General features: G+C 45.1%; 1 protein-coding gene across 4 annotated transcripts in view; it reads right to left on the bottom strand.

Annotated features, from left to right (window-relative positions):
• CRTC3 (CREB regulated transcription coactivator 3) overlaps positions 1 to 23,712 on the bottom strand; it is an 87,756-nt gene that overhangs the window by 11,399 nt on the left and 52,645 nt on the right. For 3 of the 4 annotated variants that reach the window (XM_074354286.1, XM_074354285.1, XM_074354288.1), the window contains exons 4-10: positions 22,100 to 22,161; positions 20,727 to 20,789; positions 18,475 to 18,575; positions 11,714 to 11,749; positions 9,063 to 9,148; positions 7,491 to 7,540; positions 2,057 to 2,274 (exon numbers count right to left, since the gene is read on the bottom strand). In XM_074354286.1, coding sequence (XP_074210387.1) covers positions 2,057 to 2,274; positions 7,491 to 7,540; positions 9,063 to 9,148; positions 11,714 to 11,749; positions 18,475 to 18,575; positions 20,727 to 20,789; positions 22,100 to 22,161 — 616 coding nt within the window. The remainder of the gene's footprint in view (positions 1 to 2,056; positions 2,275 to 7,490; positions 7,541 to 9,062; positions 9,149 to 11,713; positions 11,750 to 18,474; positions 18,576 to 20,726; positions 20,790 to 22,099; positions 22,162 to 23,712) is intronic. The other variant, XM_074354287.1, reaches the window with a different exon arrangement.

Genomic DNA, 23,712 nt, shown 5'->3' on the forward strand with positions numbered 1-23,712 from the left:
AAACATCCTTTCACTGAGAGTTGTGGCTCTTGGGGAGCTGCCTCAATGGACCTCTAAATACCCCGAGCACAGCAGAGAGTCACAGGAGGGGACACTCCATGTCTCCTGCCCCAGGGTTCCTTTCTTTTTGTTTTTCTGGCTCTTGAGAAATTGTTCATTACAGTCTATTCCAATTTAGGGAAGAAAAAGTCTTTGCGGGAGCTTTGTTTCACGTTAGGGGGAGGGTAGTAAATTTTAGCAAGAGCAAGAGAGTTTGGAAAGGCATTTCTATGACACAGGCTGCTAGGGCACCAGCTCCAGGGACCCTGTCCTATGCCCTGCTGGCTCCCTGGCACCTGGCCCAGGGCCTGGCGGAGTGGCTTCACTCCAGGAATGAGTCCTCTGCTGCTGCTGTGCACCTGAGCTGGCGAGCTCCGTGTTTCAGAGCCCAGCCCACCATGCTCGTACCAGCAGTTGGAGCGAGCAGAACTGTGTGCTGTCTCATGTTGGTACAAAAAAAACTAAGTGTTACATTAAAATTATGGCAATGAAGAAATGACCAAAAAAAAAAAAAAGCATTTTTAGCTGGCAAATGATTTTTTAAAGGAAGGAAAGTGTCTCTGATAAAACTGTAAGCAGTTATCCCACCATTCAACTCCCCATGAAAAGGTCAGAGAGTTGGGTGGCTCAAATAAGAATTAAAATTAGAGCTAAAGATATAAATTTAGATTTAAAAAATCATTCAGAAAGAAAGCACAAACATCTTAAAAAATATATGTGAGGCTTTGTGTACCGTGCACTTTAAGGAGTGCATAGAAACTGTAAAAACTTAAGCACTGGTTCTGACATATTCTGGAAAAAATAATGCTTGTTTGAGGAAAATAACAGCCAGCAATTATACGTAGGATTTTCAGCTGAAGCAGTGTCCAAGGATGTACTGGAGAATGCCAGCTTCCCCAAGACCCAAAGGAGCTAAGTGCCAATGCTGCTTTACTTATGTGACCTTGGATGTCCTTGTTCACAGAGACTTCACCAAGGTCACGTAAGTAAGGCAGCAGAATAATAAAATGACAAAAAAATAAAAAAATAAAGGTGGTCTCTGGTATTAGTTCTTCAAACCTAAAATTATGTTGTACAATGGCAGCATCGCTGTAATTGACAGAGAACCTTCCAGGTGACCACACTGAAGGGGACCACTCTCATTTGAGTGGTGAGTTCTGATTTGCATGGACAAGTCTTACTGAACCCAGAATGGAAACCAGCACAAGCACTTCCCCCACTGACAGACCATCACTGAGGATTCCTTCTAAAAGAAATGGTCCACCATTCTTAGAACCCTTATGGCTGGGGGCCGTCCTGCAACACTGGGAGTAAGAGAGATTAATTCCTGTCCGAGACATTGATAAGAGCATCTGTCAGGGTTCAGGCAAATGTAGTCATGTTTCAACCTGGGGGCTGAGCTGCAGGCACTCAAACTCATACAGTAACACCCAAGTCACATCGTGGGTAGCTTTTTAATACAGCTACATGCCACATCTTTAAGCACTTCTGAAAATTTGAACCAATAATTTTGAACTGTGGTAGGTTATTTAATATATACATCTATTAAGTGTAAGTATTTTCCCTGTATCCACTGTAAATTTTCTAAAATTCAAAATATTCTCTTTAGAAAGCCAATGGGAAATTGGAGGGACCTAGAGAGACATCTGTAATTATTAAATATCATCATAAATTGATAAGAGCCACAAACGTTCCACTAACACAGAACAGAACAGACACTTATTTCTCAACTCTCAAATCTTATTCTCCAAGTCCCTGGGACACACGGGCTGGTGAAGACAATGAAGAATGAGCTTTAACAGAGCTGTTCCAGAGTTCATCAGATCCAGGAGAAACAGAACCATCAAAATGAAATGCCAGCAAGTTGAGAGGTACAGGAGCAGGTAGTTATCATCTCCAACCCAGAGGGAGTCACTCTAATTTGGTGACTTACTAACATGCCACCTGGCCAGGGACCACTTACAGGTAAGCCACCAGGGGACATAGGCAACGTCCTTACAGAGTGGGGAGCGCTTACCAGAAGAGCTTCTTATGCCCAGGTGAGTCATGGCAGCAGGGAGGTTGCCCATGCTGTTCCCCACACTCATGCTACCGAAGAGGTGGTCGCTGCTGTCCAGGGAGGCTGGCAGGGGCGCTGAGTAGTGGAGGTTGGTGAGATCTGGCAATGACCCCCCAGTGTTCAGGGTTCCCAGAAAGGGTGAGAGGCCTATGTTTTGACCATTGTGTGGAAAAGCACTGAAAAAAGAAAGATAAATATTATTTTAAAAATGCATTCAGCTCTTGGGAAATAGGACCTGTATGATACTCTTCCTCGTTAAATAAAAGCAGTGGGTATCAAAGATCTAAGTCCTTGTGCTGACTCTGCCTCTTCCTTGTTCTGAAAACTTGCATCCCTGGCTTAACTTCTCTGAAGTGCAATTCGCTTACCTGTTAAGCTGGACTAAGGATGTCATCCATGCCCACGTTACAGGAATGTTTTCCGAGACAAGATTAGATTACTGATGCAAAAGTACTTTGAAAATTATAAAGCACTGTATAAACTGCGAGGTACTGCTGTGTATTTATATGGTTCTTTTCGCTACATTTCTAAATTATCTTTCCTACCAAAAAAAAAAAGTATCTCTGTATCAACCAGATACCTTCCAAGATATACTTTTTCAATTGCAGTTTTCATAAACTTTAAAGTGAGGAAGAGATGTTACCATTCATTTGTCAGAATCTGCTGGGCGGTCACTCTGGGCCCAGGCACTCGGCTCAGTGCTGGTGGTGTGAGGGTGAGTGAGCGCAGTGTGTGCGTTCACAGTCAGGCCCGTCCCTAACATCTGCAGGCCTGGAGGTCTGCACAGTCTGCTTAAATTTTTTAAAGTTATAAATCAAATCAACAAATCCTTAAGTGAATTATGTTTCATGTTTCTTCCCTTGACAAACTGTACCTTCGTAATTGCTGGGAAGGCCAGATTCAAGCTTAGAATTCTCTGACTCCTTGGAGCTCTGCACAAGAACATTAGGAGAGGCAGCCCTGGTCCTCAGTCCACCCCACCATCTCTCCTCGCCAGCCCTGTTCTGCACTGCAGGGCACACAGGTAGCTATCCCAGCCTAGGGGCTGAGATCTGGCCATACTCTGCATCCCCCGGGCCCTCCTCCCAGGCCAGGTGGTGTGTTCCCCTGTGGTACCTGGGACACTTGATCTTGAGAGTGGAGTCCTCTGTGGGAGTGTGGGACCCAGGGAGGGGCTGCCTGGCCCAGGTCTGAGGGGGCACTGCTCGTGGGGTCCACAGGCAGACCAGAGACAGACTGGTAAGGTAAGCAAGTGCAGGATGGCAGGAAGCTTGCTGGGCCAGGCCTGACACAAGTGATGGCTGGGGACACAGAAGCAGGAGTTGTCATTGTCAGGATGGGTGGGGAGGGAAGGTCTGACCAAGTACGTGTGCTCAGGGAACTGCAGGCAGCTTGGCACAGCCATGGGGTCACGAGTCAGGGTAGAGCGGGGAGTATGGAGAGGGCATGAGGTAGGCGAGGCAGGTGAGTGAGGAAACAATGGTATGATAATGTGCTGTTCTGAAGAGCCTGGACCAGGGACTGCGAGACACAGGGAGCCCAGGTTTAAGCTGGAGAATGACATTTGAGAAGTGCCACTGTGGTTACAGTGTGGAGGATGGCTTAAGGGAGCAGAAAGAGAGGAGGGAGAACAGTCAGAAGCGACTGTGTGGGCCAGGTCTGATCTGGGAAAAAAAGAGAGAGGTTGAAGAGGAGAATGGCTGGAGGAAGGTGCCATTAGCCAGGAACAGGGGAAGATAATGAATTCGATTGAAGACACTTCATTCAACACAGCACGCATCAGCAGGTGCCTGCCAGGTGCCAGCCACTGGCATTAGGGCCTCAAGAGACTAGGACAAAGCAGGGAGATAGAGCCACAAAGAAAATAACTTGCAATATAATACAATTCAGTAGTGCAATGACGGAGCCTGATGGATGAGGTGTGGAGGGAACCAGCAGGCAGAGGGGGCTTCCTGGAGGACGTCTGAGCTGAGCTTGAAGCCTAAAGAATTCAGATGATCTAGACAGGCAAATCATTTCAGGCTGAGTTCCCAGCATGGGCAGAGCAGAGAGGCACGTAACCACAGTGTGCCCATGGAACTTAGCCACCGCAGGAAGGTCAGGCTTAGGAGGGGCGGATGTGATGGGAGATGGGACCAGAGAAGCAGGCAGAAAGCACGAGACTTGAACTGACGAGCTGATGACAAGAAGCCAGTGGGAGGTTGAGAGCAGGGAATAGACATAATCATTCCTAGGACAGCATGGCTCATAGACTTGGGGGAGGGAGGGCAGGGTGTAAGGAGCGGAGTCTGGAGGCAGAGAGGTGAGTTATGATGCTGCTGAATAATCAGGCGAGACATAATGAGAGCACGGAGGAGAGACAGGGAGGGACTCGAGAGATGCTCAAGGAAGTACTCAAGAACGACTCCTGACTTTCTGGAGCAGGGACTGGTGGAACCACGCCAGCCAGGACAGGGGACACGGAGGTATGCAGGTAGACTGGGGATGAGGGTGGGTGGTGTGGATAAGATAATGATTCTGTTTGAGACACTGAGGTAAGATGGAGGGACATGTCATGGAATGTTTCTTGAGGAGAGTTCCACTGGAACAGTGTGGGTGGAAGCCAGGTCACAGGGGGTCGAGGAGTGGACAAGGAGCCTCAAGAGTAAATATGCTTTCAAAAAGTGTGGCTGAGAATTCTGGAAATGAGAAGGAAGTAAATAAAACAGAATGCAGGGTCATGGAAGGACTTTTTAGTGCAGAATCCTTTAAATGCAGAGCGGAAACTTAGTAGAGAGGGAAAGGTTGAAAATACAAGAGAGGGGAGGATAAAGCAGAAGAGAGGGGACTCACAAAGGGCCCGGGACATGGGCGAGGCAGGCAGCCTTGAATAGGAGGGACATCTGTGTCTCTGAGACTAGAAAAAAAGATGGCCAGAGGGGAATCGGGGCAGGAGGGAGGCTGAGCGTTCACTCCCAAAGGCTTCTTTTTTCTGGGTAAAAGCAGGGCTGGGATAACTGTGGGGGCTTGAAAAGAAGTGGGGAAGCAGGAAGGGTGTTCAATTTGATGGATAAGGAAGAAGGACAATTTTGGTTGTAGAAAAACTGAATGTGACATCTTGTCTCTCAGAAGGCTGGTTGCAGGGTTAAAGGTCAAGGACTAGGAGATAAACGTGAGAACCCAGAGCTGCTCACCATGAGGGCAGACGGGCTCTCTGACTAAGAGAGGAAAGATCCATTGGATGCTCAGGTGGGGATGAGGCAGAAGGAGGAAGAGAAGGGCAGAAATAGCATCTGGTGGCACAGAGCAAGGATGGAGATGGTAACTGGGACTGGCATGACCCAGGTCATCAGTGACATTCAAGACAATTTCTCTCCAGTTGAGAGAAATACAAGTTTTAACCTTCCAATTATGGTTGCTACCTGCTGGAATCATCTCTTGGAGCTGACATAAGGCAGGTAATATTCTCCCTGCTTCAAAACCCTCGGATGATTCCAACTTACTTCAGGCCACCCCAGCCTCCATACTGTCCAGGCACACTCCTGCCTCAGGGTCTCTGTACTGTTCCCTCTGCCCTTCCCTTCACTTCATCCCGGGTTCTGCTCACTTATCATCTTATCAGAGAGGCCCTCCCAGACATCCATCGCTGCCTATCTCCTTACTTGGCTTTCTTTTCCTTCACTGTATTTACCAACACATGACAAACATTATATTTATTTGCTTAATTGTTTTTGCCCATCTCACTCCACTAGAGCATTAGCTCCTTGAAAGCAGGGACTCGATCTGTTTTGTTCCCTGCTTTACCCCAGAGCCTAGAATTAGGGGCTCAATAAACACCTGGATGAATAGGAGTCACTGAATAAATTCTACCTCTAATATAAGAGCAAGAAAGCAACTTTCCTTATCTATGAAACACTTGCTTCAAAACCCTCAGGGGTGGGGACAAGGGGTTTAAAGCACTGCAGCCCCTTCTGTAAGGCAGGCCTTCGGGGCCTTGATCATTCGTTTGTCTGAGGACTGAGCCACAACGCATTCTTGTGAAGAATCCTGGCCGCATCTGTGGGGACATCCTAACCCGAGGGATGCTGGCCTTCTATCAGGCATGTGTCCCGGCAGGCTTTCTGACTTCCTGACCCTCAGCTCAGCGGGCCGTTAATGACATGGGTTTATGTTTAACTAGCCAAAAAGAACTTCTGCACTCCAGCCACTCAGTAGGAGCGCCCCGAACTCGCTGCTGCTAATGTTCACGGAAGGCTGTATTAACCAGGAGATGGTAAATAAGGACGGCCTGATGTAGACTTGGCTCCTCTCCAGACCCTCTAAGCCCCGCACTTGTTCTCAGCTACATCAGCAAGGGTGCCGTTTTCAAACCACGTGATTTTGGCCCTGGAAAGAGTTGCTGTTTCTGATTTGGTTTTGGTCCAAGCCCGTGGGGCAGCCCTGAGGGACACTGTGGTGTCTCAGGACATTGTCCATCGCGTTCCAAGGGGTTGGTCCCCTCGGTGCAGATCTGTAGGGGAGAGAGTCCTCCCAGCGCCACAGCATCAGGGAGCGGCTGCTCCACCCCAGCTGCTGCCATCTGTCATTCAGCGATGGCTCTGTCTCCGTGTCACTGTCACCTTCGAGTTCTTCCTCAGTCCCCACTTCCTCAGGAACGTCTTAATCTTTTAGTGCTATACATGTGTTTGTAAGCTGTCTCAAATCTTTCAGGAAGTTGTGCACTTCTAAGTACGTTAATTACTTGTTCCGCAGAAACTCCCTTTTTTTTTCTTTTGAGGGAGGGGGGAGGTAATTAGGTTTGTTTGTTTGTTTGTTTGTTTGTTTATTTATTTTAACAGAGGTACTGGGGATTGAACCCAGGACCTCGTGCATGCACACACTCTACCACTGAGCTATACCCTCCCCCCACATGGAAACTCTATATTGCAAATTTACCTACTTATTCATCTTCCATCAGTTTTTAAAATTGTAGTAAAATATCCATAACATAAAATTCACCCATTAAATGTACAGTTCTGTGGCATCTGGCACATCTGTAGAAACTGTCTTAGTTGACTTCTGTGTCACCAAGTTGCCAGGTGCCCAGGGCTGCCAATGCAGCGAGGGTGGTGGGCCCCTCTCGACGCCTGCACACTTCTGCTCCTGCCCGTGGGGTCATGTGTTTACTGAGAGCCAGTTGTGTCATTCTCAAACATATTTATGGCAGTTTTATTTGTTATTGCAGTTATGTAATATAATTACTTCAAACAAGTGAAATATGAGTACCTAAAGAGAGCTGTTGTTTTTATGAAAATTCAGTTGACTTTCAACTTATATATAATGAGTGAAGTTTCTCAGGGTTCTCTGATGACTTTCCTTTTGGAAAAGCCTTCAGGACAGCCTCTGAGCCATGAACGGAAAGAAGATTACTTACCTGCCTCCTCCGACGTCACAGGACCGAGGGCGCCCTGACAGGGACTGGATCTGGGGAGAGATACAGAAAGCGGGGCTTACTCATCGTAAAGCCAAATTCAAGTTTTTAAAAAGTGTCTTTGCAGGTATCTTGGAGCCCCAGTCAGTGCAAGTCAGAGCCAGCACATGTAAATAAGCATCCTTGCAAAGCAGCCATTTAAGTTTTAACTAGACTTTTTCAGGCATAAGGGAGATATAATATTAATGCATTTTCTTAATTTTGATACTTTCTTAATTTATCTTCTAGATGGAGATTATTTCCTTCCAAAAGGCCAATATTTTTCATATAGAGCTTTAAAACAAACGTTTATTTTCCAATTGGCCTCAGAGGAAAAGAAGAATACAGAAAAACAAAACAAGGTGAAAAGAGAAGAAATCACCATTAGAAGAAAATAAATATTTCAACTAGAATCTAAGTTCCAGGATGCGGGGGAGGAATCTTTATTTTGTTTATTGCTGTATTCCTGCACCTAGGATGCCTGGCAACAGGTGATCAGTAAATGTATGTTTAAAAAGATGAATGAACCTATTGACTTAACTCTTCTCCCAGAAATGATTTATGGAGACCTGCAAGTCGGTAAGAACTAGGAGAGGTAAAGACCTCTTCCGAGAGAGAGCATTCCCTGGTACTGGGGGAAGAGTGGGTGCCCCTGCCCCCTTTGTGGGGAAGATATCACGTCCTCTGATAAAAGCCTCCAAAAGCACCTGTGCCTTCCACAGCCACAAACACAGTGGGCTGCTTCTACATTTAAGTATGTGAATTTAAACCACCTCTTTTTTCCCCCGAAAGATTGAACACCATAACATCTTGCTTTTACAAAAGACCTCTCGAGCCCACCCTGATGCTGACGATGACTTTGGTAGACTTGGCAGCAGAAACTGGAGCTGAACCAAAGGAAGCCTGAGCAGACGGGGATGGTCAAGTCCCAGGCAATACAAGCAACGTCAGCAGTGCGTCTGACGGCTGGGACAGAGGCAGTGTTTTCTTTCAGGGGCAACAGCTTCCCCACGGGAAGAAAGGCCAACTCCGGCACCGTGGGACCTCCCTCTCTTCCACGGCAGGTGAGTTTACAGAGAGAGCCATGGTGAACGTCAGGGACAAATAAATACTCAATGGCTCTTAGAAACCATTAAATGGAGGACTTCCTTTCTGACTTCCAGAGGATTATCTTATGGACCAGCAAATCTGGACAGAAGCTGGTGACTGCTACACAAAACAGAAAAATCTGCCTAAGACCTGTAACCAGTTTTCAGCGCTTCTAGTACCTGGAATGAGATATGAGGGACCAGAAGGCTTCTCTGAATGAGTAAATTCACATGAAAACTACAAAGTCCAGAGATCACTGTACTAATGTATCAACACAATTGTGATCACTTTTATTTGAACCATCATTCCCTAGTATAGGCTTCCTGTCTCTGTCCCCAGACATCCGCTCTGCCTTTTTTCCCAGTTCCTCTTGTTTTCTCCTCCACGATGACCTCTAAAGTACAAATATTCAGTGCCAACAAACATAGCTGAGTGCTGTCCACCCACCTCCTTGGTCTCCCACAGCTGTTTTGGCAGCGGCTTGGGAACGTTTACCAGATTCTCTTCTTTCAGTGGGCCAGGGAAAGGCACGGCTGGAAGGGAGAAGAGGCACATTCACTGCATTAGAAGGCAGCCAGCCCGCCTTCGGCTAAATTATCTTTGTAAACATGACTGATTTAACATATATGCATGGACCATCTACGAGGGAAGGTGTCTTGAGCATTACTGTGGGGCCTGCACAGATGAGTAAGATGTGGATTCAGCCTGTGAGGACTTTAAACTCTAGTCGGGAAAGGCCAACACACGAATACCCACCCACGACTGGAAGGAGAAGCAAGGGGAGACTCGCAAGCGCAAAGGGCTGGGTGCTGCTGAAAGGGCGGACCAGGAAGAGCCCATGCAGGCCTCCGGACCTCGGCACTGAGAAGCCCTTTAGGGACACAGGAAACGGGCTTTCCCAGAGAGGGAAAAATAAGGACAAAGGCCTAGAGAGAGAGGGAGTGGTGGGCAACCATTGAGCAGAGCTGTTCTTTTCAACTGGAGTGTAGGGTAAGTGGGGAGGTGGCAGGAAGTAAAGTTTGGGGAACTCGAGGCCAGACCAGGGAAGGCCCTGCAGACTTGGCAAGGAGAGAATGAAAAAAAGGGATGAGGAGAGACCCACAAAAATCTAGGAGAGATGAAATGGGCATGGTAACAGAGAGAGAGAAGGAATACCTTATGACAGACATGGTGGCAGTGAGGCGCCTTGGGCACGGGCTGGGAGTGGCAGGTAAAGAGGAATTGAGAACCCAGAGGACTGGGCTGGGCAGCTGAAGGGCCCTGTCCTAGCTCATCAGTGCTGTAAAACTGCCTGGGTCTGTACCGAGGGGCCATTCCAGGGCCTTCTGCTGTTAACGTTCTGCCAGGTAAAATGGGAGGGCTGAGCCATCAAACAAGGGAAAACTTTTTGTTCTTGGAGAGAGGCCAGGAGATAAGGGCCAGCTGTCAGGGATGAAGGGACCTGATGTCAGGAAGGGCATTCATCAGAGAGACGGGTGACTGCTCAGAACTACCAATGCTGTTAGGTTCTGGTGACCATGTCAGCTCCAGGGTGACTGTCATGACTGTCCTGTCTTAGCCCCACACAGGATAACAGACCCCAGAGACAAGCCACTTAAAACAGAGGCTGAAATTTCAGAGTAAATTCTGAGAACGGTGCAATGTTCCCTGAAGTTAACCTCCTCGGTGCCATCACTACGGCAGTCATCTCTGCCCAGACAGTCCAGGCTGTATCAGTGAGCCCAGGGGTCTTTCTTAATCCTGACATTCAAACCACTCTCTTTTGGAAAAGCTTATTTTGTCAACATCCTTGTCTGGCTTCTGTTTCTTCAAATGTTACCTTGGCTAATTGATAACACACACTGCTTCAGAAATGTAAGCTCCATGAGGGCAGGGCCTTTATTTTATTCACTGCTGGGCAGTGCTTAAAACAGTACCAGGTAAACACTGGCCCTACAGCCCCCTCTCAACAAACTGGAGGACAGGAATAATAGGTCTGAGAGCCTTTATAAAGCAATACAATGACTTAAGAATAAAACATTGCTCTGAAAGGTACTGTTGGATGACAGGAAGAGTTTCAAGGCTGATGGAGGTGGCTTCACGGCTCAAGGCTGCTCTTCATTACAGTCTGGCCACAGGAATACGGCTGGAGTGCGTACTCCAACGCCTTAGAGAGGATGGTTTCCTTAGAGCAGGTTCACTGGGTCTAGTCTATTTTCACATCCAAGACTGGCTGGGAATTCGTCAAAGAACTCACTGGGGGAATGCAAATGACTGTGAACCCATTTCTTTATTTCTGTCCTCGTGGATTAGATATTTATTGCTGCTTCAACTCTGATTTTATTCATGGCCTAAAGTGGCTTGCCGGGAAAAGGCGTATCCAGGATGATGAAAGAGGACTGTGCCTCTGGGGCAAGATGCTCCTCATTCATCATGTTCCCCATGAGCTGATCTCTGCAATACATAAACCTAATATAGTTGTTCACTCTCAGATTATGAAAATTAAATTTCACATTATAAAGTTTCAGGGAAAAGAAAACAGTGCCTGGTACTGAATGGGTAAATGAACTGTGTCAGACCCTCATCAGTCAATGGCTCTGAGTGTCACTGAGTAGCTAGCTCTCCAGCATTACTTTAACCAGCTTTATGAAACTCATTATCTTTTGCAAGATTTGCAATTTCATTTTGCAATCAATTTGTATTTTTGTTGCACTGTTTATTTCCATCTGTCAATTATTGACTCACAAAACTGTCTAAATGGGCAGGGAAAGACAGCTGAGGAAGGCAGGACATTGGAACAACTAATGGTTTAAGTGACTGATTCATTAATATTTTCACGTGATACAAATTTTGCCCTCTTGCACAACCTTGTGACTGTGGGACTGTGGGGACTCAGATGATAAGAAGCCTTTGTAATCTAACCACACATTTCCTTTCTCGTGGCCTTTATCATGGCTAGCCCTAATTTTATAGAGCATCTCAGGAAAGGAAACCAATCAGCAGTTGTCAGCACTTGGGGAAGTCCTGAAAACGTATTAATTAGTTCAGATGTTGAAAGAAGGTTATGTATATTACAGTCAGTACCCAACTCAGCACAGGTAGGCGAAATCAATTCATACCTTCCCCATGTACATCGTTCTCACCATCACAGAAACCTAGTGGGAAAGGAAAAAAAAACCCACTTTTATACGATGCTTTCATTTGCATTCACGGATTAGTAACTCTTTCTGATTCAAAATAGAATTTTGAAAATCCCAAGGCAATTTTGGCACGTGGATGTTCTTCTAGAGTGCGTTAGCACTTACACTAAACTTAAAATCGATATTGCTAATTTATGTCTAAAGTTGGTTGCTATCTACTTCTTTTTCTTTTAAAGTTATCTCAGTCTTAAATTTTTTTATCGTCTTTGTCCTGAAAGAACAATTTACAAAGTCTGAGAACCTCTATTCAAATCGTAGAGTAATGAAGTACACAGATAGAAACTCTCCTCCAAATGCTTTGTCATGGAAGGAAGGGGACGTAACTCAAAAAGTCTACATCACTGTTTCACACTCACCATGAATGTCTAGAGGAACAAACTGGAAGTTCCATGCTATATGTTGTATTTATATTTCTTACAGTCAAGTCATTTTAAAAGGAAACTTATCTGGAGTCTCAGTCAATTTGAATAGTATATGTGATAGCTATACATGAAGTTTTAAAATTTTGACTGGGGATAAATTCTGACTGAACAAAGTATTTTTAATCCATAAAATATATTGCAGATGACAAGTACAATATACCCTGTTGGTCCAAGCTAAAAGCAAAAAATTGTGCCAAGAATGTTATATGTTAGCATTCTCCTTGGAGCAATCAAGTATATAACAAATGAGTTTTCGGTATAAAATCAGGACAAATTTTTAAGCTCTAAGCCTTTAAATATAGCTTACTTCAGGTTTAAGTATGTTTCTGGATAAGCTTAATCTATAAGTTAACCTGACTAGTCTATAAAATTTAAACTAAATGTTTAATAATCATTCATTCAACACATTTAAATCCCTGTGCTAGGTGTGGCCAGGCAATAAATAGGCGTAGGTGAGAAGATAGAACATGGAAGCAAAGTCTGTATCAGCTGGAAGATACAAAATGTTAGTGGAGCCCAGCAGCTGGGCAATATTGAGAGTCCCCAGGAGCACAAAAATGAAAAATTAAGCATGCTCATACAGACAGTTTCTCCCAGGCCCATGGGAAAAGAATCCAAGTTAGTGACTGAGAACTTTATTCAGTGCACATAAAGACCACCTGGGCAAGCTTGCTAGGAGGCATACTCATGGGCCCAAACCTCACAGATTTTCATTTAGAAGCTGTGGGGGTGGGCCCAGGAATCTACATTTTTAATAATCACTCAGCGGACTTTTCTGCAGATAGTCCCTTTGAGAGGCCTGGACGAGGCTGTGGCGTCACCCTGATCGAACACACCTGAAGAAAGGCAGCGTGAACAGAACACTGGGAGGCGAGGTGCAGAGAGACAAACGGTGTGCTGCTCTACAGTCAGCACTACCAACAGGAGGAGAGAAGCTTCTGATTCGTATTCTGGTGTCCCTGGGACCCTCACACTGGGAAAGACCATTCAGATCACTAAAAAGTGACTATTCTATTACAGATAAAGAACCGAGTTTTACACGGCAATGCTGAAGCATCTCTTCATTATCAAGGCACCAATCACTCTGGGTTTAAATAGTAAGGTCAGTTTTCAATTTAATTAGCAAGGCTGACCCGTCCCTGGAACTTGAGGACTCAACTGAGGGCTACCTTGTGGAACCACCTGAGTGGTGTGCAGACATCCCACATAATATCCCTTTAGTGTCACCCTCTCTGTCAGGCTGGAACAGAAGGAAGGCTTCATGGAGGAGGTGGCACCTGGGTTAGGCACTGAAGGACAACGATGAGGATGATGATAATAACAGAGCCAGTGGTATTGCTGGCTCGCTATGTGCCAGGCACTTACTCAGCAACTCAATGAGGCAGGCGCTATTATCACCCCCAACATCACACTGCCAGGAAGTTTCAGGACTAGGCTTCTGACCTCTGTGCCTTCAGAATGCCTACCTTGCTGCACCTAGAGGGATTCAGACACTCAGGAGTGAGGAAGAAGACAGCCCCAGTGTAAAGACAGGAGGAGGAAGAGGAAGAGGGGGTCGAGGGTAGGGGTGGAAAGGAAGGGGGAGGGCACAGCTGGGTGGAGAATGGTGTAGTCGGGCTGGAGCTCAAGATGGGAGGAATGGGAGATGAGGCTGGATTGAAGGCATCTGCCAGTAATTTGGCGTGAGGTAGAGAATAGAAGGTTTCGGTTAGAGAAGTGACATGACTACAGCCAAACTTTAAGTTTTTTCTTGGTGGGGGAGGGTAATTATGTTTATTTATTTATTTTAATGGAGGCACTGGGGATTGAACCCAGGATGCATTCTACCACTGAGCTCTACCTCACCCCTCCTCCCAGCTAAGCTTTAGAGAGACTGTTTCTGCAGCAGAGTGAGAGATGGATTGAGAGGAGAAAGCCTAGAGGCAGGGAGACGAAGTGGAACATCACTCTAATAGTCCAGGCAAGAAGGAAAGAAGTAGGGTATTTTCTGGCAGTAAGGACAGAAGAGAGGTGGCAGATCTGAGATACGCTGCAGGGACAGAATGAACAGGACTTGGCTACCGAGCGGGTGTGAGTGGTATGGGAATGAGAATCCCAGGTTTGGAGTTTAGGTAACCAGAAGCATGGTGGTAGCAATAACTGGTATGTTAGCACCAACTCAATGTATAACCAAAATGTCCAAGCCTGGACTTTCACTACTGGATAAAAAATATCATATGATTCAACTATAAATAAAGGGATAAAAATAAAAAGGAACGAATTGTGACTGGATATCTAGAAACAGAGGAAACTCATATCAGTGCCCCAGGGGATGGGACAGCAATGACCAGGGCTGAATCTATGTTCCAAGAAACCTTGAGGTCTCAGAGCCACTGAGGGCTGACCTCCTAAGTGTAACCAAGACCGTGTTCCCGCTCCCTACTCCTGTGCCCGACGAATCTAAAGTAACTCCTAGCACGGTCTTGATTTGCTGAATAGAGGCAGAGGCAAGAGGCAGGTTCCGTAACTGGAGTGTGTCCTTTAAGAAGCCTTTGGTGCTTCAGCCTCCCCATCTGGGCCTTCCTGCCAACTGGGTGACACTCTTGCCCCTCTCTAGATCTGGGATGCTTTTGCCAACCCTGTCTCCCTCCTCTCTGTTCAACCAGGGTCATGAACAGGCTTGCTTATTTCAGGGTTATTTGCATTTTAAGCCTTCTTAACTATGCTAGTCAAAGGTACTGCCTATGGAAAGGTTACTGAAGTCCAAGGAACGCCTCTTTCCCAGGGAGGAGCTCAGGGTCATAGTTCTCAAGGCTGGGAATACTCAGCATCAACGGCTCCAGCTGCAGGTGCAAAGAAGGCAACTAGCATGCCCTCTCCTGCCTTCAGCTCTAGACTGCTCCCTGAAAGGACAGGGGCCACCCAGCCCCTCCTCCATTCACTGGGTGATGAGTAGAGGAGAGTTAGGGACAGTCCTAGACTATGGGACAGGGCAAGTGTCACAGTGGTCTCATGCTTACCCATCTCTGCACGTGTGTGTGTGCATGTGTGCGTGTGTGTGAGAAATGACAAACTGCACATGCTACCAGGGAAATGATCGATATTTCTCTTTATAAATTCTGGATGATTAAACAAGAAGAGAGAATTATAAAAATCTTGTTTGGTTGTATAAAAGTTTATTTCTATCATTTATTACAACTACTTACCATGTTTGCTTAATTGTTGTGCAGCTCAATAACCATTATGAAAATTACTAACCATGTATCAGACTAATGGCTTTGTTTTCTTGGGACACAAACCTCTGCTCACAAATGTATCACAGTCTATTGCTTATGTAGTTAAGATATGAGCAGATGCTCCCTCATCATCTGCTTACAAAAAAAAAAAAAAAAAAAACAAGTGGGAACATTAACTGAGGCTACATCATTACGCTCAGGAAAGATTCCAAGGGAAAGAACAGTTATTGCTTCTCCTATGGAGCCTAATTCTGGGCTTCAATTATATCTTCCCATCACTTTTTAAATCTTTACTTTATTTGGTTGGTCCCATAATAAGAAATACCTTTTTGCAAAGCTAGTCGATATTTTTAAAGTCCAAAAGGAAAGAAAATGAAAAACTTTAATGAATTACAGGGGGAAAATACATGAAACTATTTAAAATAGCTCCCACCAACAAATATAATTCTCCAGAAATAATTCCCATCCTTGGAGACTTGAGTAATATTTTAAACACACTGGCTTTCCCATGTAAACACATCCATATTTGGATGTGTTTCTGAGTTCTGCTATACTTGCAAGGCAACTGTGCAGAAGCAGGCACCCAGCTCAGACTTTCAAGCTGGAGGTCAGTCCACCTTCCACAGTTGTCAGAAATTGGGGCCCAACAATTTCTCAATGCTGATTTGAAAAGGAGTGCCCACTCTGACTCTAAAGTCAACCTGGGAATTCTGCTCTGGGATTTCTTTCTTTCTTCCTGCTTTCCTTATTGCTCTGTCTACTACGATCAACATTTACATTCTTTTGCTTTTCTTACTCATCCTCACTCACACCTTCTGACACTTCTCACCTCTTCCCTCCAAGGCTACCTCACTCTTAGCATAAATATTTCACTCAACTAATCACTTTCTTTAGGTACTTGTTTCTCTCTACATGCAGGCCTCACAATCTCACTTAAGTTACCTACGATTCCCTTGTTCTCTCTAGGTCTTTGGCCCTTTCCAGAAAAGTGTAAACTTTAAATAGAGGGCAACACAAATCAAGGAATGGCAGAGGCGGAAATGCAGCTCTTTATTTGGGGTTCTGAGTAAAAACCTATCAGTCTGGTTCCCTTCCAATCCAGGGAGACCGAGATCTTGCTGCACTCACCAGCATCCCCACTAATAACAGTCTCTGCCTTTTTTAGGCTTGTATATTCCTAAATCTCTACCTATACAGAAGCTAAACTACTCATCTTCCCATATGTCCCACTTTTCTGATCAGTGAGCAGTGGTCCCTTATCCAATTCCAGCATAATTGTCAGCTTTATTCTCATATTCCCATGCGTGGAGGCGGCTAGGAGGCCCTAACCGATTCTAAAAGATCTCATACTTTACAAGCAAACAACCATTTGGGTAAATGCAGTCATCTCTGAATTGCACCAAGAGAACAGAAACAGCATTATTACAACAAATACAAGGACTGTTAAATCCCATCCCCACTATATGCAAGGAAATAAGACATTGAATGTTCTCTGCAGAAGGAGCAGAGACTATTTAGGCTTTAAATTATCTAAAAAGTAAAGAAAACCAGAAAAGCTAGTATTATCTTGGCCAAAGATTCCCGTTTGTGGACAAGAGTCGATCTGCATTGGAATGGATAATTCAGGACAACTGTTCCTACTAGATTATAAACCCCAGGAAGGCAGGCTTGGAATGTGTCTCAGTCAATCAGACTTGTTTCATGGGCAGGTTAGATGTCAGCAACCAGAGTGGTTTTAGCGAGTGCTCTGTGCACATAAGCCATTGAGTAATTTCTCCACACTTCTCCATCACTGAGGGCTCCTCTGTGCCAGGCGCTGTGCAGCAGGTGAGACCATTAAGAAGCTAATTGTCAGAAATCTACATGGAGCAACAGAGAAGCACATCCTGAGAAAAGCGGTCAAGTGACACAGGTGCCAAGACGGCCATCTATATTTAGGAGCTTTGAGACGTTAGAAGGACACAGGGAGTTCTGGGCCGGCAAAGGGAGAAAGGTCAAGGTGGCCCCACAGGCATGGGGTCAGAGCTGAGGGTGCTGGTCAGGTAGCCAGGAGTAAGTTAAGAGAGGAAAAGATGGGAGCAGGATGAAACATTAATAAAACCCCAAGGGGTTCAAAGACTTGGGGGAGGGGCTAGTGAGTAAGGAGAGAAGGGAGAGAGATGGGTGGGGGGCCAGACCCTGGCATTCATGTCATTCCAAACTGAGAGATTTGGACTCTCCTGGAGGTGAGGTTTTAAGCAGGCAGTAATACGATCAGATTTGGGTTCACTCTGGAAGCAGATGACATGAATCTCATCCCCACTCCTGGTCACTTCTGGCCTCTCTCCACCCTTTTACTCACCCTGCCCAAGGGTGGTGGAACAGTGACCACAGAAGAGTGGGGAACAAGCCAGCAGGTGGTGCGGCTCCCCCTTCCCCTGCCCAGGGGCGCGCCTTCCCTCCAAGAGCCTGCCTTCTCTCTTGGCCCTGCCCCTTGGTCTGATCTCCGTGCTCCTCCCCTGGGGGCCGCCCTGGGCCAGTGCTGCTGGCCACTCGGGAGCCAGCCTCCTTCTGGGGTCCAGTCGTGATAGGCATGGACCCACAGGGAGAAGCCACTTCCTCTTGTCAGGAATAAAGGCAGTATTTACCTCCATCTGGCACTTCTAGTTTGAGTTCTCAGTTTGTCCAGAGCCTGGATGGGAAGAGAGGACTTTCAGAGAGTCCAATGTAAAACTAGACTGAGAGGACACTGGACTGGAAATAAGGAGATCAATTAGAAAGTTTTGATGAGTTCCTGCAAAAATAATGAGGGCCTAAAAATTGGAGAGTGTGGAGTGGAGGAAGCTTGAGGGCCAAGAGATGCCAAGAAGAGAGAATCTGCGGTGGAGAAGGCAGGAGAGGAGCTCTGTTTCACTTCATCATGAACACACACATTCCCCTGCTGGGAGCTTTGCTCTGAAGACCACGAACCCGGGAAGTGCGGGCGCGGTTTCAGCTTTTCTCCTCCTGGGCCTACAGGACAGAATGAGCAGCACAGAGCTGGCAGCTGGCCCGTGTGTCTTACCCATGTATGAGGCAGGCCAGGCCGATGGGCCCCCTCCTCCATAGGGGTCTTGGGGCTTGGTGCTCAGAGCACTTGTGTGAAGAGCAGAATCAGAATTGGTCCTAGGAGAGGGAGGAGAGAGTCTGGCTGAAAATCCATTTTTTTTTCTTTAGTGAAAATGCAATATTCTTCACTGAAAATTACCAACAGGAGAGAAGGCAAGATCAATCGATTTACAATCAACCAAAAAAGGAGGGGTCTAGACCTACCTGAAGTCCTTTACATCAATAACAGCCTCTGGGGATGGCCCACACCCAAAAGACTGAAATTTGTACTTGTATGATCTTATCTTTTGAAGCTGATGGCATAAGGATCTGGTTCAACAAGACAGACCTCAGATTCGTGGCTTCCTCTAAGAAACTTCTCATTTTTCCTTGCAACTCCAAAGATCGCTGTGACAGTATATTCTCTGTGGCTGCGCTAGACCTTCCCTGTCTGAGAATAACTCCTCCTACATGAAGGACCGCCGAAGCAGGGATGCTCAAACACTTTCAGAGAGAATGCAATGTCAAGACAACTTTCAAAATACTACTAACGTGTTCTCTGCCCTTTCACTCTTGTTCTTTCGTAAGCACAGTGGTTTTTCCAGCAGCTATGTGACCCATAGCTGCAATGCCGCTGCAGACCCAACGCACAAGCAGACAGCACAGCTTTCTCCCAGGGATTTGTAAAAGGTACAACAACGTCAGTCTTCTCAGTAAATTAATTCGTTTCAGAAAATGTAACTGTGCTTCTTTTAAAAAGATACTATTTCGGTTGACATTATTACATGTTTATTATTTTCTCTTGTTATTTCTAAATGCATTAATGAGTATCTTCTAGAAATCTCTCAACTTAACTTCCAAAATCAATAGCTAAATGTCAATAAATATACCCACATAAACAAACACTGTTTGAGGGCTTCAATGGTTTTAAGGTTCAAGGGAGTCTTAAGACAAAAAGTTTGGGAACCACTGAACTATAGCAAATTTCTGAAATTCTCCCAGACAGCTCCAATTTGTACACAGCTTCTGCTCCAAGAGCTGATTATTTACTTATCTCATCCAAGGGTCAAACCGTCTGCCATGAAAAGAACTTGAGAGAGACTTCAAATTAGCTTAAAATGCTTCTTCTGTGGTCTGTTCCAGGGGATGGCCTCATGCGGCCATTAAGCCATGTGGCCTGACTGCACCGTGGCTGTGTTGTGCTCAGACAAGGGAGGGGCAGTTCAGAACCTGTGCGATGCCACAGGAAGAGCGTGGACGCTGTGGTCAGAGCACCCTGGGTTCAGATTCCAGCTCCTTTACAGATTCAAAGAAACTCAAGAGAACATCAGTCAGATGCAGAGGGACAACTGGGAGAATCTGAATATAGACTGGGTATTAGATAATATTTGGAATTATTGTTAATTCTGTTAAGTGTAATAATGGCATCGTAGTTATGTTTTTTTAAAAAGGTTCTAATCAGCTTTCTACTGTTAGAGATATTTACAGGTAAAATACTCTATCTGACTGGTGGTGGGATGGGGGTGGGAGGTACTGGGGTTGGGGGGTGGGTAGAGAAGAAACAAGACTGGCAGAATGCTGATAAGGACTGAAACTGAAGGATGGGCACATGGACTTATTAATCTTTCCCCTTTTGAGAATGTTAAAATTCTGCACTATAATTTAAAAAAAATCTCAGTTCCATCACATGTTAGCTAAGAGGCCTTAGACAAGTCATTTAACCTCTTAGAACGGAAAATAATGTACATTCTTATAGGATGGTATCAGGACTGAAAAAAATGTCCTATGTAGAAAATTTACTGTGGAGGTCCGGCCCAAAGTGATAATTTAACAGCTAACATCTATTGAATACTTAATGCTTCCCACCTTTCTTATGTATCTTATTTAATCCTTGCAACCATCCCTTGACACATAGGTACTATCATCTCCACTTTCCAGATGAATAAACTGAAGCATAGAGAAGTTAAGTCACTTGTTCAAGGTCACAGAGTAAGAGGCAAACCCTGTCGTCCCACACCCAGACCTCACGTTCTCATACAGCTACACTATACCAAGCAGACACTCATTACGTGCTGGGAGATTTGGATCTTCGTTTTTTAACACTTCATATGGACACAACTGATATAAACACACTCTGGCAAATGGATGATATATTAAAAACATCAGGACAATCAAGTTGATTGGTCTTCCACGTTAAAGTTTATTTCTACTAGGAAATCAGCCATGTACCTGTTAAGTGCAGATGTTAGTCTGAACCCAGGGTGCTTCTCTTCCTTCCAAGCAGGCTGCTGCCTTTAAAAAACAGAACAACATAAAAAGAAAAGAAGTTCAATCCACAAGGAGCAAAGGAGATCCTCCAGCCTTGGGTTTGAGAACTGGCTCTTCCACTTACCCCGCTGCACGACCTGAGGAAAGTCACTTCACAGCGCACCACCTCATTCACTTGGCTCATCATTGTTATAAAACGAGGTCACACTGAGTGATCTCTCCAGCTCTTGTGATTTCTGATTTCCATGACAAAAACTGTCACAAATCCACCAGAGCAGGATGAGCGGATGAGCTAGCTGGGCATATAAGAGTTTTGGTTTTCATTTTTAAAGGTCAAACAAGCACCTTTGAAAATATTTTGAAATAGTTCAAATCTATGGCCAACTCCTCTTCAGGGGATGGGAGGTCTTACTCCGGACGTGTGTGTGGAGAGGGCGCCCTGACAAGCTCGGGTGCAGAGACGCTGCATTCCCAGGCAGATGTCCATTGAGAGGAATACAACTGGTACAGTAACCCAGTTTATGAAAACAATAATCTCACGAATCCTCGTGCTTGTGCAGAAGACTGTTTTTCTTGGATACAAATTTTTAAAATCTGTTTCAAGATATCTTTTTATGATAAAATACTGTGTTTATCCTACAACCATGGATCTCAAGATTCTTGAGGGTAGCTGAAAACCTATTGGAGGCAGGGGCCAGCTGTTACCCACCTTCACACCAACCTTTCCCAGGTCCTGAATACATCGTCTGCAGTAATTGCTGCCAGTATTTGCCCAGAGAATGCACGGACAGTAGACCTCAACCCAGAGAGCTAAATGGTTTCAAATGCCTCCGAAATCTGACTAGGTGATCTGAAAATGACACCACATACCCACTGGATGTAGCCATCTTTTCAGTTAACTGTATATTCTGTCACTCTCAAAAATACTCAGTTTTGGGGTGTATATTCTCTCTATACAAAAATACTCAAAGAGACCCTAAATCAAATCCAACTTTAGGAGCTTACTAAAGCCTTTGTTCCTTTCAGTGGATTGCCAAGACACCTCATATATTCAGATATAAGAATACCAAATCAGAGTATTATGTTTATAAATGTATTCCAAATGTGTTTATATTTGGTCTTAAAGATGAAGATCTAGATTTACTTAAATAATTTTAGACTCTCATATAAGCATATGATTATGCATAGAAAGAACTTCACTTTTACAAGAGAAAACAAGAGTCTGTGCTTTAGATTAGAGATTTCTAAAACAACATTCAGGATGGGTAAAATAAAGTGAAACCGTCCAAAAATAGCACATGCCCATCATACCTTTGAAAACATGGCTTGCTTACCTGGGCCAACTCTCATCCAGAGGCTGTGAGGCGTAATTAGCTCCAAAAGTACCACCATCAAAGTAGAGTTTTTAATAAAGGAAAAATAAAATGAATGGAAAGCTGATGCAGAAGTAAGAAGCTGGAATCGTGGGGCGTTAAAACAACTGAGTTGTGGGTCCTTATCTTTATCGCTGCATCAGACAGCTCTTCCTCCACGCATTCTCTTACCAGCTTCCTCTGGAAAAGTCTACTTCTCTGTCTTCTAACCAGTGCCATCTTTGCTTGGTTCATCGGGGGTGTTTCTTACTCTTTTTGCCAGCCTAGCATCTTTTACTTTGAAGAACTGCCTCCACCCCAACCCGAAACCTGGGAAGCCTGGCATTCCCCTCCCTGTCCCACGGGATGCTCCCAGGCCCAGCATTTCCAGTCAAGGCAACTTATCCCCCAGTGATTGGTTCAGGGATGATGGGCTCATGATATAAACAGGACCAATGAGAGTGCTTTTGAGGAGAAAAAAGGAGTGTCCCCAGTGGAGGTGGTGAGCTTGAGGACCATGTGAATCTGGGTTTCTCTCCCTGGAAGTCAATTCAGAGGGAGCACCTCACAGAGACAGAGTCTCAGTGCTACTGGACGGGCCCCTAGATCTAGCCTGTGGGCTTCTAGTGATGTCAGCCAATACATTCCCTTTTCTTCAAGTTGAGGGTTCCTGTTACTTATCGTCAGAAGGGAACTGCATTAGGTTTGTGGAGAAATGTTAACTTCCCTGGGTTGTCAGGGGCCCCGTTCCATAAATTCTGTATCCTTCCCTGGGTCTAGCCTTAGCACATCTTAGTGTGCCTTCGCACATCTTCCACATGCACGGAAAGACAAATGTGATGCTACACCACTCATGCTGAGGACAGCAGAGCCATGTTGGTTAATTTAGTTAATTATACCCATAGAATAGCCTTCTTAAAACATTTTAAATTACATTATTCTCCTGCTAAAAAAATCTTCAGTGGCTCTGTGTAAAAGAAGCCATCATGAGCTAGAGCTCAGGAAGAGACGGGAGCCTTGATGAGAAGGGACTATGATGCAGGTGGAATCTGGCACCGGTAGAACTTGGGCACTAGTGAGTTCTTAATGAAATATTTCCTTTGCCAGGAGAAGCATTATGATCACAGCTTCACTTCCTGTGTGTTAGTTGTGTCATGTCTAGCTACCTTATTTCTTAATCTGAATCTTAGTCAGTACAATAAAGCAGACATTTTCAAAAAAGAGACCCGATATTTCTCCAACATTAACTATTAGGCTTAATGCTTGCAAAGTACGGATTAGAACAGAGCCCAGGAGAAGACAGGAAAGGAGAAGGTGAGAAAGAAATAAGAAGGCCCTCGGAGAGAGGAGGCACTGAGCCTTTCTCTTTTCTGCAGGGTGTGATGACTCTCTGTCCAGAAAAGCTGAATTTCATGAAGCAGAAGTTCACCACTTCTTCTGGTGCACTGCCACCCTTAAAGTCATTAAGTCCAATTATCTAGACAAGTGCAAGTTAGAATGCAGTGGTGTCGTAATAATGCAATGATCAAACATCAGTTATTTCAATGTTGAGGTGTAAGTTAGCATTGTAGCCTTTCTGATGTAGATTAACAACA

This window comes from Camelus bactrianus, chromosome 27, assembly GCF_048773025.1.
Source record: "Camelus bactrianus isolate YW-2024 breed Bactrian camel chromosome 27, ASM4877302v1, whole genome shotgun sequence".
NCBI lineage: Eukaryota > Metazoa > Chordata > Mammalia > Artiodactyla > Camelidae > Camelus > Camelus bactrianus.